The 13,859-nt window shown below is 34.4% G+C and overlaps 1 protein-coding gene across 1 annotated transcript in view; it reads left to right on the top strand.

Annotated features, from left to right (window-relative positions):
• The window catches only part of LOC106691773 (tribbles homolog 2), a 26,341-nt gene extending 12,532 nt beyond the window's left edge, over positions 1-13,809 (top strand). Inside the window, exons 4-5 of the mRNA XM_014437665.2 lie at positions 12,453-12,644; positions 12,749-13,809. Coding sequence (XP_014293151.1) covers positions 12,453-12,644; positions 12,749-12,980 — 424 coding nt within the window. The 3' untranslated portion in view covers positions 12,981-13,809. The remainder of the gene's footprint in view (positions 1-12,452; positions 12,645-12,748) is intronic.
• The last annotated feature ends 50 nt before the right edge of the window (positions 13,810-13,859 follow it).

Raw genomic sequence — 13,859 nt, 5'->3', positions numbered from 1 at the left:
TATTGATAACAAATGTGATGTTTCTGTAAACTTCACTTGCATTAGAACTACTTCGAAATTTGTACAGCAGACAGTGTCTTAAATTAGTTTTATTAATTTTCATGATTAAAAAGTAAAAAATAACAATAAGACTCGATTAAAGTTCACCCTTAACTTAAAGAGAAATACCTAATACTAAAACTCAAAAGTTATTTGAACATAATATTAGACAACTAAATTAAAAGCGTTGACCACAAAGTAAACAGAAAAACCGTAAAAACTTTCTTTCTAATCTTTTATTACTGAACTCTTGCAATATGTCTTTTATAACATTTAGAGCTAATTTATATTTAAATTATCTTCAGAATGTTGACTTTAGCGTAAAAACTATAAATATCTATAAAAACCACAGTAAGATATCTTCAACCACGAATTGCTGATTAGTAAATTTATGATAAAATTGACATTATTGTGCAATAGCCTGCTTTGCAACTTTATAAGCAATTGAATAATTTCATTATATTGTTTTTAATGGCTTTAAAAATTAGAAATATTTTAAGAAAAAGAGAGACATTACTCAAGCTTGTTTAACGTTCCAACCTCGTTACTCCCCGTGATACCTTATCAAATGTTGAGCAACTCTAGAAGAATCAATCTCTCCCAAGCTAAATATAGATATGAGCTTTCTTCTGTTAAGTTGAAATCTCATATTCTCAGGCGTGATAACTTTTGTTGTAAATATTTAAATCATTATTACTCATATATGATATTTATTGGTTTTTTAATTCCACAATTGGTTAGAATCATTAAATTCTTTTTAGAAATGTTATTGTTCGTTCTCCCCCCCTTTTTTTTTATTAAAGACTAATGACATATTTCATTATCAGTGAAAAGGGATAAAATAAAATACTTAGCAATGTAAGTGATTCATATTGCAAAGAGGAGAAATAGTTGATACAAACCTCATGCATTAAGAGGAGCCACATTAGACATATAAATTCATTTAACAAGAATATTCTGAACTAAGTATTTTCTGGAAGAATCCTAAAATCTCCCTCTCCGGCATCTAGAATACTAGAATCGGACAAAACCCACTTTCTACGTAACTGTAAAGGTGCATTTAAATCGCCCACTAACTGACAGAGATAAGGCGCGCGCGTAGGAGCGTGAAAGAGAGATAGATAAAAGGCGCCCTAAAAGAGAATTGGCACGACTGGGGCGATATCTAGCCCAACCGGAACTCTTTCACTTCCGTTCTCCTTCCACTAGCAGCTCTCTCCTTTCTTCGCCCCTGTCTCCGCTGCCTCTTGGATCGCACGCTCGCAATAATATAGATATAATAATCACTTTTAGAAGACTTTCCCAATAACTATCTACGATTTCCCGGATGAGTGATCGTTTGCGTTATCTGCCACGAACGTAGTTGCTCAAGATGTTTGTACAATCTGAGCGCATAGGTGATGTAACTACCTCTACTACTTTATGAATCACAACATTTCGCAAACATTTCTGTCAACAGGATAAAAGAAGAAAACTACGCGATGCATTAACTTATCACTTGAAAATATTTAATGGGTGGATTGAATCATGTACGGAGTTGATCAAAAAGTGTTTAAAACTCGATATTTTTTACTTCTGAATTTATATTTATATTTTGCTACCATGTCGTATAATATTGACATAATTCGAATTAATCCCAATGGCCTTAACGAACAAATATACACAGATTTTTTTATTAGTTTGACTTCAATTTTAGAAAATTTCAACCTCAAAATTTTCCAAACTTTCAAAACTTTAAGAGCCATACTATAGATCCAATTATGATCTAAGTTTTTATAAATTTTTAAAAATCTTATTTTAGTACCCATCATCAGTATACATCATTTTATCTCTTTATTATTATTAGTTTTTTATAAGTTTATCTTCAATAATAAACGTTTATTATCGAAAAATGCAAAAATATATCTGGTTTAGAATCCTTAAAATATAATTCAACTTAGTGATATAATTTTTGTTTATTGCCTACGATACACCGCTGTTGTTATCGATAGATTTATCAGATTCGAAATAAATTATCTAGAACTAAAAGTTGTACTTCCATGTTAAATTTAATAAAGTGCTTTAATATTCGTATTTATTTTTTTAAAAAAATGGTATTAGAAAGTTTTGAATATTTACGAGAGACATTGTTAGCCAATTTTCTTTTACGATTGCTGATATACATATCTGTGAAATCTGTACGAGGTTTACCTAAATAGTTCTAGATAAATCGGTTTTATTTAATCGATTTAACCATAAGTAGAAACCGTTAAAAGTAATAAACGTCGGTAGTTGACATGAACACAATGAACCCTCCAGGAAGTAAAGGTCCTCAGGTCGTTGCCTTCTAAGAGCAGAGAGAGAGAAACAAAAGGCGAAAGGAAAAGTTCGTTGTCCGCTGCTGGGGTCCTCCAAGGGTTCAATTAGCACAAGTTGGGGAAACCAATCGATTGTTGTAGGGTTTCACTCTCTCAGCATCGATATGTACTCTTATTCTACTCCTATTACAATAGGAAAGATTAAGTGTTATAGAAAGTGTCTATTCTCCCCGTTACAAATACCACCGCTCTATTAACCCCATGAGCAGGGGAATATTTAAAGGACAGAAATGTAAAAGGGCGTCTCGACGGAGGGACGTAAAAAAATTTAGGTAAGACTTAGACCCTAAGAAAGAAAAAAAGAAAAAGAAATGAGCTAGAAGAATTATTTATGACGCTATTACTACCAGTCTTTGACGTCACTGCCTACTAGATGAGCTCTCCCATTTCTGACTTTAGGTCAAGAGCATGATAATGGTGGCGGTTGTGACTGTTTGTGTTTGTTTCATTATACGTTACACGTTTACGTAACGGCAGGAATCTGGAAGGGTGGCTAAAAAGGGTCCTCAACAATAGGATGCAGGTGTGATAACTGACGGACAGATGTAACGACCGGTTGTTAATATGCAATTATCATATTGTATCGGCAACACTGATTATTTAAGTCAAATAATATTTTTCTGTATCTTTTTAAAAGAGTGTACAATAATAAGCAATATAAATTAATCAAAGCTCAGCTGAGCCCTGGCTCGCCACAAAATCATAATAACCTATTCAATAATGTTGATACCGATAATGTTAATATTATAAAGGTTTATTTTGAAAACATTATAATACTACTTCTAAACAACATAATTATTTATAAATTAGGTTTCACAGCCAGAGTTAGATAAATGTCCTCGCTATTAATTAATTAATGTATTCAATTTTACTTATATGTAATTATAATTAATTATCTCAGGCCCAAGGGATTCCGCCCCTCCCTGGCGGCGGGCCTGAAAGGGATCCATCAAGTCCAAAATGGATGAACGACGATAGTTTTACAATGCTAAGATTCAATAATTGGATAATACTACTGATGATCCTATGTTGTTCATTTCATATAATTTTTCTTTTCAACCTAATTATTTCTCGTCGGCTCAAATTCAATGTATCGTTCTACATCCTTAAAAAATTATTACTTTATTTTATAAACGGATATAGACAGTCTATAATAATAATAATGATAATGGTCTTTTAATAATTGAAATATTTATTATAAGAACTTAATTTGATAATGTATTACAGTAATTGTTTTTTTTTATGTTTGTCTTATGTGTGAAATTATACAATCTTCATTTGAGACATATTTACCTTAGTGTTTATGGGTAAAAAAGTATATATAAGTTTTAATAATAAAATGTAATATATATTTTATAACCTATATAAACATTTTAATATATTATTATTATTCTATGGGCAACAGACCATGGAGCCCTAAGTCATCGCGCGATGTATTTCCCAATATTAGGATGTAATATTCCCAGTATTAGGAAAAAGTATATATAAGTTTTAATAATAAAATGTAATATATATTTTTTAACCTATATAAACATTTATTATATAGATTTATTATATAAACAAACGAGATATCATTTATCAGTCATCAAGTAATTATCGAGCCCCAACCGCTTAGCCTGTGCCTTGAAAAAAAAAACAGAAGAGGCCGTTGTTGAGCGTAACCGACCCCAGAGAACACCGGGACCATTTGGTAATTCATCTGCTCTTCAACGGTTGCGGCGGAAATCGGTTGAAATTCCAACGGTTTTCCCCTCCTCGTTGTCCTTTCAAATCCGATCTCTAGCTAAATGGTTGGATCTTCTAGAGGAGCAGGTAGTTGGCCCTCCCAGGATAAAAGAGAAGAAAAAAAGAAAGAACACCCGCACAAGAGATTGGACGTTAGAGTCCGTTGCAGTGGCGGTTAGTCTCTGCCTTCCAACACCTGCACGCGTTGACCTGCGCACCCTTTGGGACATCCGCTCTTCATGGGCCTTTCTTAATAATAGCAGCTTCGAAAAATATAATTAAATTATTTTATTAGTTAATACATATTATTTATAATTAGATTAATTTTTCTATTGTTGTAGGTATTAAAGAAATTCAGTAGTTGATTTCATAAGGTTTTTGATCTCTTTAAAGCCTTATTATTTTTTTTTTGTCAATGTTTGGTTGATAAAAAAGTTTCTTAATACTTCAAATTGAGTTATTGTCTCTCTATTCGAATAGTCTCGCTAGGCTGTCGAAAAGAACTTCATAGTGATATGTTATGTGCTATCTGTGATCATTGTAGGTATGACTTTGTAGTTTTCAGTTCTAAATTGTCTTAACTGGTTACTAGTTAGTTATCAACAACAATTGGAGAGGTCTGGGGCTTTCTTAGGAATCTTATTAACATAACTTTACAATTAATTCCCGTATTATTTCCCTTATATATTTTCTGAATTGATGTTTTGTCAGAACCAACTAATCATCATGAATAGAGATTATTTTCAATTTATCAAAATATCTTTTCCTCTTTTGTATAACTCTCTAAATAAGTCTTTAGGTCGATCCCACACCCCCCCCCCAACTATTTTAACAAATACACCAACGGCTGTATAGTCGTGGGAGTGACACAGGTAGCAAACGTCTGAATGGACCGCTCTAGGACACTAACGTACTGGATCTGGAAGACGCTACAAAAACTTATAGAGGCTAGGTTAGGGCTCACCTGCCGGCATTCCACCGGCGCCCACACCCGTCAAACCTCCCGGGCCAGTTTTTTTCTCGGAGGCGGTGGAGATAATTCCTCGTCTGGAGTGCATAGGATGTCTGTTGGCAAGATTGGTAGAGGCAAAAGGGCGCAAAAAACAGAAATCCCCAGAACAAGCTGATTCTGTCATTCCATATGTGTTTCTTATAATATCATTCCCATTATTATATTTTATTTTATTATCATAAATAAAGTAATTTTTAGATTTGAGTATAGTATCACTATACTATATTTAATCACTGGTGATAAGAGTAGATAATTTATTCTAGTTACAGGCAACGGATTTGTTTAATCAGCCTTATGATAACGTGTTGGTCCTAATAATTTTGGAGGCTTTTTTGTTTCATATTTTCGAAGATCACGCTATATTTAGTGAGTAAATGTTACAAGAAAACTTTTTGAAGTAGTGGCTGTCGGTCATATTCTGATTATATATACCTTCAGGAAGTTATTAATTAACCCTAATTTGTGGTTATATGCTGATTTTCGATTTCGAAATTTTTAAAGGTTGCTCATTACTAACGGTATTTTTGTCTATACTTCTTTTTTTTTTTTTTTTTAAGAGAAGACACATTGTATATTGTAGCTGTATTGTTCCGCCGTCGAATTCTAGGAGGGCCGAAGAGCAAGGGACACGGTTGCTCAACGAGTCCTTCACAACTAATTGAGTCCTCTTGCTAAATCGTTCTGTTTGCTGCTTGCCCCAGTTCGATATGCTCTCGTTCAACGCTCAACATGGATTGTGTAGAATTGTTTCTATATTGAAACGGCCTTCGTATCTTTTTGCGATTGTACCCTCAGCGGATGGCCGACGTCTAGCGCACAACATTATCGCAGCGGTTCTTTCATTACCCTATATTACAATTACTCTGTTGCCTATTTTTAAGGAGAATATTTATGTTCAACCATCAAGAAATGATTTTTGTAATAATATGACTTCATCATAAATTTAAAAAAAGTTGCAACTTGCGTCTAAAACTAGCATAAAACAAGTTTGTTATTTAGCTTTTCAATTTGGATCTAATAATCCTCTGAGGTGCCTGAGTAGAAGATTAGCAGAAATAAAATTTCTTGGTGGAGGAATGGGGGGCACCCGAGTTATGCTATTAACTTTTTTTTTAAATTTATTATAACTTTATTTAGTATTCACTTTACCATCACTTTTATCGCCACTAACACGGAGGCTCATAGCCGGCCTTGTAGGACATTATTAATAGTTAATCAGTCGGTGGCTGTGTAACTTGAGTCATATCTAAGCCTGGGCAGTTGTCCCAACATTAGGCAACCGTTGAAAACACCTTTTCTTAGCACTCTACCTGCATTCTCAGCCTGCCTCTTTAGAACATCCAATCTGGTGAATACTTCTTTTAGTTGGAAATCAGCTATGGTGTAATTGTTTATTTTTTAGAAGGATGAAAAAATTTTTTAAAAATAATATATTATTTAACTCATACTGTTATTATTGATCGCATCACCTTTCTGTACCGACTTTTTCTCTTGCGATATCAAGAAACGACTAATATGAAATACTGATAATAGATCGAAATAACATAAAGAGTGCTCGTCGATTTCGACTAAGACAAATTTTTTTTTGACGTGGAAACTAGTAGAGTCCTGGTGCTCCGCTAAGCTAAACTATGTGTCCGAAATCTTACGAAGAATCCTCAGGAATCATCACAATTTCCCTGACTTTCACTAATTAGTGGTTTGTTATTTTATTATCCTAAAAGTGCACTGCAGTTTTTTGTTTTTTATTTTACTATTATTATGTCATTTAGTTGCAAGTAAATAAAAAAATATTAAAATATAAAAGATATTAATATCACGTATCCGGGAAAGAAACTTTAATTTAGTTTTTAAGTATTTTTAGAAACATTTTCTATTGTATTTTATATTGTGCACTCCCTCAGAAATGCAATTCTAAACCTATAGTGAGTGTTATAGAACTAGGAACTTAATATTTTATTTTAATTTTTCTCGGCTCATATACTAAGGAGCTTATTGGTTACGGATGAAGATCGTGGGCCATGAGAGGTCAGACGCCTTGGTTGGCTTCCGTGGCCAGCGGAAGAGAGAATCTTTCCTAAGATGGCGGAATAGGGATGTGGAACGACTCCCTCGCGAACGAGCCAAGCAATTCCTATAACCGTGACTTTGAGAGTCGACGACCCCGCTCCCCTCCATCTTTCTCTTCCCGACTTTCCAAGCCTTTCCTTCTACCATCACCGGACGTCGCTGTACTTTCATCCCTGCTATGGACCTCTCTCAGTGTCGGATGGAGTGGTCTTCTGTTACATTTTAAATAGAATTAGAAAAGAGTTCGAAAGATAAAATGAAAAGAGTTTCTTTATATTCTGCCGTGGCTTACTCTCCTATCTATTTAATTAATTAACAATTCTCCGTAACTCTTTCGCAGAAATCTTCAAAACACAAATTTGAACTACCAGCCAATAACTAAAAATAAGAAAAGAGGTAAATTTAGTTGAAGATGAGGAAGATAGGTTTGATAAAGCTTTGATGGCAGGATTAAAACCCAGAACGGCCTGTCCATGCGGGAAGTTTAATTGATACCAAATAATGAAGAGAAACTTAATGTTAGAATATAAAAAATATACACTTAAATTCAATATTTTAATCCAGTATAATAATCTTGGAATCCTAAATTTGAATGGTCTCATTAGTAATCCCTTACAATAAAGTGTTAAATATTTGAAGTCGCATTTCGTCTTAAACCTTCTATTTTCATTTCCTAATGTTGGAATTGATCCAATAGGTAGCTTAAACTATTAATTGTAAAATATTATAATAACGTTTAGTCATTTTCAGATTACTGATGTAACTGTCGCGAATGGGGAAACGAACCGGTGTGTGAATTCCTCGAATGGCAATAGGAAGCAGCCTAAGGCGTATTACGCTAACATTTGAGCAACTCGACTGGTTTCTTTCATCTTACTCCGATTCGAATCGGTCTCCTTGCACACTGTTTTGCTAAGTGTAATTGGTTCTTGCCAACCATTTTGAGCCCAGGGTAATTCTTTAGGTTTATCCGTTCCTTGTGTTCGACATTTACTTAGGAAGGCACTTGGGAAATAATTATTTCCACGAGGGCCCCTCCAGATTGTATCATTACAAAAAGTATCTTGATACTATGTAGTAATAAATTTCGTTTAAGTTCGTTGGATTCCTCTTTTGATACCTGATCCTTCTCTTATGAAGGCCATCAGTCAATGAGAAGCCGGCGAAGAGATATTGAAAAGGCCTGCGTTGGGACGTCGGACGGCTGGGTTTCATTAACATAGATTACAAAAGACGTGAAGCAACTCGGCCCCAGATATTGTGGCGCTAGTTACAGTAAGCAGTTGCGAGCAATTTAGCAATATCTTGACACAGTTCGCCACACCAACTCGGTTCTCTGCCATAACATCCATTTACAACATTATGGTTTTTATCTATTGTAGGATTTTAAAATATGGATGAAATGGTCACTCAAAACAAATAGGATTTTTTTTTTCAACACAAAATAGTGTTTTAATTGCTCTTTGTTGAGAATGGAGGTAAAGAAAAACTAATTGAGGCAATAGAAATAACGAAAGTTAATTTTGTCAGTTTAACTATTTAAGGATTTTTTTCCTACCTGGAAAAGATTAATGGAATCATTTCCCTGTATGATAGTGTACGAGGAGTATTTTGTAAGCCTTCTGATTTCTATGTTTAGTTTCTGATGAAAACATGACAATAACTTAGGGAAATAATTACTCAGTTATAACTTAATTTTTAAAAGGTCGACGTTTTGCGTTTTAGTCCCCTTCACAACTTGTCCAGTAATATTACAGATACATATAATGCCAAACTGTAATGTCCGATTTTGTAACCATTGAATTTTTTTATTACTTGCACTACTGTTTCAAATTCATAAGTACATTCACATCAATAAATCATTTTAATTTTCATATAGATAAGCCTCTTTATTGTAGTTTTCCGAGAAATATATACGTATACATTCTAAATAGAAAAAATAATTAGCTAATAAATAACATATTGATAAAAAAAAAACTTGTCATTAAGTTATTGAATAACGGTTGTGATAGAGAGGTCGACGACCCACGGCTCATCCAGAGCAAGTCACATAAGCCTGGTGTAGAAAGTGGTTGAGGTTTCGACAGATGCCAGTAGAATGGGAGGGGGTTTCCGCATTTCTCCATTCTCCAACGATTTGCCCAACTCTCATCTCGCCTCAGGCTGAACCGAAAATTATATAAATTCTTTCGACAGATCACAGGAGCTAATCCTCTCGCCCCTTTCAGGGGAAACTCTTGCGTAGCTTTTTGACATAGATATATATGCACAACCATCCTGTAAATTATTTTCGATATCCTCCAAAAAAAAATATTGGATCTGTAATGAAAAACATACTTTTCATAAACGCACCTTTCTCCAAACGGGGTACTTTACCGTTTAGGGCCCCGTACTCTCGGAACTTCAATAATTGATCACTAGTCTTGCGGAGGTTTCATTAAGTTGACGGAAGACCTTCATCATACGATTTCCTTTGTGTATAAAGGCATTTTTTCTTCTAATTTGGTATCTTTGTTAGAAGCAAAGGTTTCTAGAAACGTAAAATGATCTTATTATTTTCGTAATTTAGAAATTTACGATTTCATTTTTCTGTAATACTTTTCAAGTATAGTTTCGAAAACGTACAAATTAACCTTTTTAATTAGCATTACTAAGTAGCGTATTTTGTTTATTATCGTGTCTTCATAATATTTAAGAAATTTCTTTTATTCCAATGCCACTGAACTTTTTTTTCTCTTTACTTTTTTTTCGGTCTCTCTTGCAGATAAGGTGCCGTGCCGCGTATTGTCACTACTCAGATCGGTAGCCGGTAGCTGAGCTAGCTCGGAGGGTACGTTGCACCCGAAACCATTAGGCAATAGACAAAACATTGTGGCTCCTTTCAATAGGCTCCTATACCGCGTCGAGAGTTTCACTTTTGTTATTAATTTCTTTGTTTACTCTCACTAGGTGAGAGTCCTGTATAATTTAGCTAGGAGACCCTTTGTAAGTTCAACTATTATAATATAGAAAATTAATTAACATTAGCTCTATAATTAAAGAAAATATCTTAAAACAGGTTCGATGAACTAGTCAGCAAGACCATTTTCCAATCCGTCGGAAAAAAAAAACAAGTTAACCGCAACTTCCTATGATTTTAGTATTATTGTGATTGTGGAGTGGAGTTTTTAGAGTAAGTTTTGTTCTTAACTTGTCGAAGAATCAATCCAGATTTTTTAAACAATAATTTATTTATGTAATTTAATTATGTTAGACATTATTTTTCTGTCTCTAATGGAAATTTTGTGATCTAACATTCTGATAATAAACGAATCCTCATTCGTATATTAACTTTTTCTATAGGATAGATTATATTCAGAGCAATGTACCGTCTTTTGTATTACAACGAATAACTGTTTTATATATTAATAAATAGAAAACAATTTTGGTAGCATATTGCTACAAATTCCTTATTAATAAGAGGGGAGAAGATATTTGATAAATTGAACCACCAGGGAACATGGAATGTGTTCTTCGTTAATACCCTCCTACGTAACGTAAACTAAATAAAGCTCAAGATGGCTATAATTAGAAAGTGACTGGGGGGGAAAAAAAGAAAATCTGTTGCCGAATAAGAGGTTGGAAGCGAAGGAGTACAACGCCCTGGGAAGTGAGACCGAGCACCTTGCGCAAGGAAACTTTATAGTTGCAACTGCAAGCCGTTATATAAATATTAAGTGTAATTGTGAAGTAACCGCCTCCAGTGTGGAGAAATTGTACCTTTCTCTCCCTCTTTCACAGCCTGGCGGTCGTCGACCTCTCCCTCCTCTAGATGGATCTTTTATTCGGCGTGGATACCCTTCTTTGTTTGTTATGCTTCCGGGAATTGCTGCAATATCTCAATGATCTTCCTGTATCTCAATGAAAGAGAAAAAATGTTTATATTTGTTTTTGCGAAAAAATCTCAACTAGTTTTTATATATTGTACCCTTGTTTCGTTTTAATAGAAGTCTTTACTACTCTTTTACTGACTTACTATGGATAAAATCCTAAAATGAAGAGTAATTTCCTAAGAATACTCGATAGAAGAGATGAGAGCCTATTGGACGTTTTCTTTTACATTCATACGGTTCCCAAATACAGCTGCTAGAAAGCTGACCTAGCGAGCCGGACCTGTAGAGCTGACGGATGTGAAGCGGGAACGACACACATTCAAACAAAAGATCCGACTCTGAGAGTGACCGATATGTGGGCCAGAGCCTCCTCGAGGAGCAGTTCCTTAAGGAGGCTCTACTTTCTCCCTTTGTGGGATGTTCCCACCCGGGAAAGTACCTAATCTTCCTCTACTCCGGTTCTTAATCGAGAGAGTAATCAGAAGGCTTTGCTTTCTTCACACTCTCATATACATACATTAACTGTCGTGATCTACTTACATCGCTGTTTTGTGTATTAATGAGAACATCCCGACTTATATTGTGCTTTATAACGGTGACGATCCAAAAATAATTATATATTTTCATACCTATGATCATTCGATGAAGATTGTAAATGTCAAATTTAACATTTTGTTTGAAAATACTTGGTTTGTATAGTATTTAATTTGAAAAATACGCGATTATAATATTAAATATTTCACCTGATTTCGGAAGGAATTTAAAGACTTTCTGACTATTCTAATAAATCCAGATGCTCTGAAAGCGATTCTTTCCTGTCATCATACTAGTTGCTGGTTCAGAACTGACGACATGAAACTGCTCCTCCAAGTATAATCGTGTTAAAAGTAAATCGTGAACGGACCCTACACTACCTGGAAGTGGGAGGCAATAGGGCGAGTTCTGTTGTAAGGAGCTTCGTGACGACATTTGAGTCCAAACTTGAATAGAGCAAGCTACGACTTTCGACACATCCATTGTCTTTATGTAAGGAGGGAGCGGCGGGCAGCGACCTCCATCCTTCCATCCTCCACCGGAAATGTATCATTGAACCGATAGGCCGATGAGTTGGTCAGCCATTTAAACTATTTCAGGAAGCTGTGTCCAAACACCCAATATTAAAATTAACTTGGAGAATGACAAAATTTATTAATTGTTTTCCTCTAGGTGTATTATACATTCACATTATTTCCTTTATTTAATTTTTGAAGTTGTTACCTCAAAGAGTAATAGCCAAGTTTTAGAAGAATAATTTCTGTGTTCTGCTCGAAACATTATAATATCCTATAATTTAAGTTACATTTCCACTAAGACATTTTTTTGTTCTTTTGTTTTTAGGACGGAACTGAAATTGGAGAGCCTGGAAGATGCGGTAGTGCTTGAGGATGGTGATGATGATGTCCTCCAAGACAAGAGGGGGTGCCCTGCTTATGTTAGTCCGGAGATACTTAGGAGTCATGCAAGGTATTCTGGCAGGGCAGCTGACATGTGGTCTCTAGGGGTCATTCTGTACACTATGCTTGTTGGAAGGTAATTGATATTTTATATTATTTTGTTTCCTATAGAGTTGTTGCTCTTATTTTAATACTAAATTATGAATACAAAAGTCTAATGTTTTGATTCTTTTATTTCAGGTATCCATTCAACGATGCAGAGCATGCGAATTTGTTTGTTAAGATAAGTAGAGGACACTTTATAATTCCTGAATGTTTGTCTTCAAGGGCAAAATGCCTCATCAGGAGCCTGCTGAGACGGGAGCCACAAGAAAGGCTGACTGCATCGGACGTCCTTATTCATCCCTGGCTGGTTCAGGAGGAAAAAATTTGTCTTAATACGTCTCATGACCAAGTCGTGCCAGATATGTAAAAAAGAACTAACCGTCCTCGTTCCTCCCCTCCCAGTCCGGGTCCTTACATACTATTATTGTACATCAAAACTATCAATTCTCGTCTTAAGATAAATTATTAGTCTTAGTTATTTTTGTGTATAGCAATGACTCCCACCTATGTACATTCTATGTTATAAACTAAATGTATGTATGTATTTTGATGTCAGGCCTGGAGCCTAAAAAGAATATGTTTCATTGTAAATAGTATATAAGATATGAAATTTAGTCTTTGTTGTTTCAAAATGTTTTAAAACTTTAAAGAAATTATGTGAAATCGATGTTTTATTATTGTAAAAAAGGAAAAAAATGTTGAAAATTAGATAATTTATTGATAGAAATGCCCTTGTGATCTATTTAAAATGAAGTACAGAAGACGAATGGGGTTTTCCTACCAATAATATGTGATTCCATATTCCTATTTAAGACAAGGTATGTGGTTCGTATATGGTCGAGTTGTAGACTTTTATAAGACTGAAAATCTAAATGACACGCCCAAATCAACAGAGACAGTTCTTAAATTATTCTTTCTAGTTATTAGAAATTTCATTAAATCTATGAAAATTAAAAAAAATAATTACACTGGTATTGTGCCAAAATAAGTGATAATTTCGAACGAATCTCTGTTGTACTGGGTCGTGGTTTTACATAAGACCTTGGTTCGAAAGGATTGCCACACGACTGAATTGTAAATATATAAATAATTATATTATTACTATAAAATTTTCTTGTTTTGTAAATATTTAACTATTGTGAATACTGCTCTGTTGCTAGTTTCGTGTTAGTTAAAATACATAAATGGTACTTAGAGCAATGGTTTGTTTTTTACTACATCCTCCTCCTTTCTCTTACAAATGGAC

Source organism: Halyomorpha halys, unplaced genomic scaffold (assembly GCF_000696795.3).
Source record: "Halyomorpha halys isolate HHAL.00 unplaced genomic scaffold, Hhal_1.1 Scaffold52.1, whole genome shotgun sequence".
Classification (NCBI taxonomy): Eukaryota; Metazoa; Arthropoda; class Insecta; order Hemiptera; family Pentatomidae; genus Halyomorpha; species Halyomorpha halys.
This window is presented reverse-complemented; position numbering and strand designations above follow the sequence as displayed.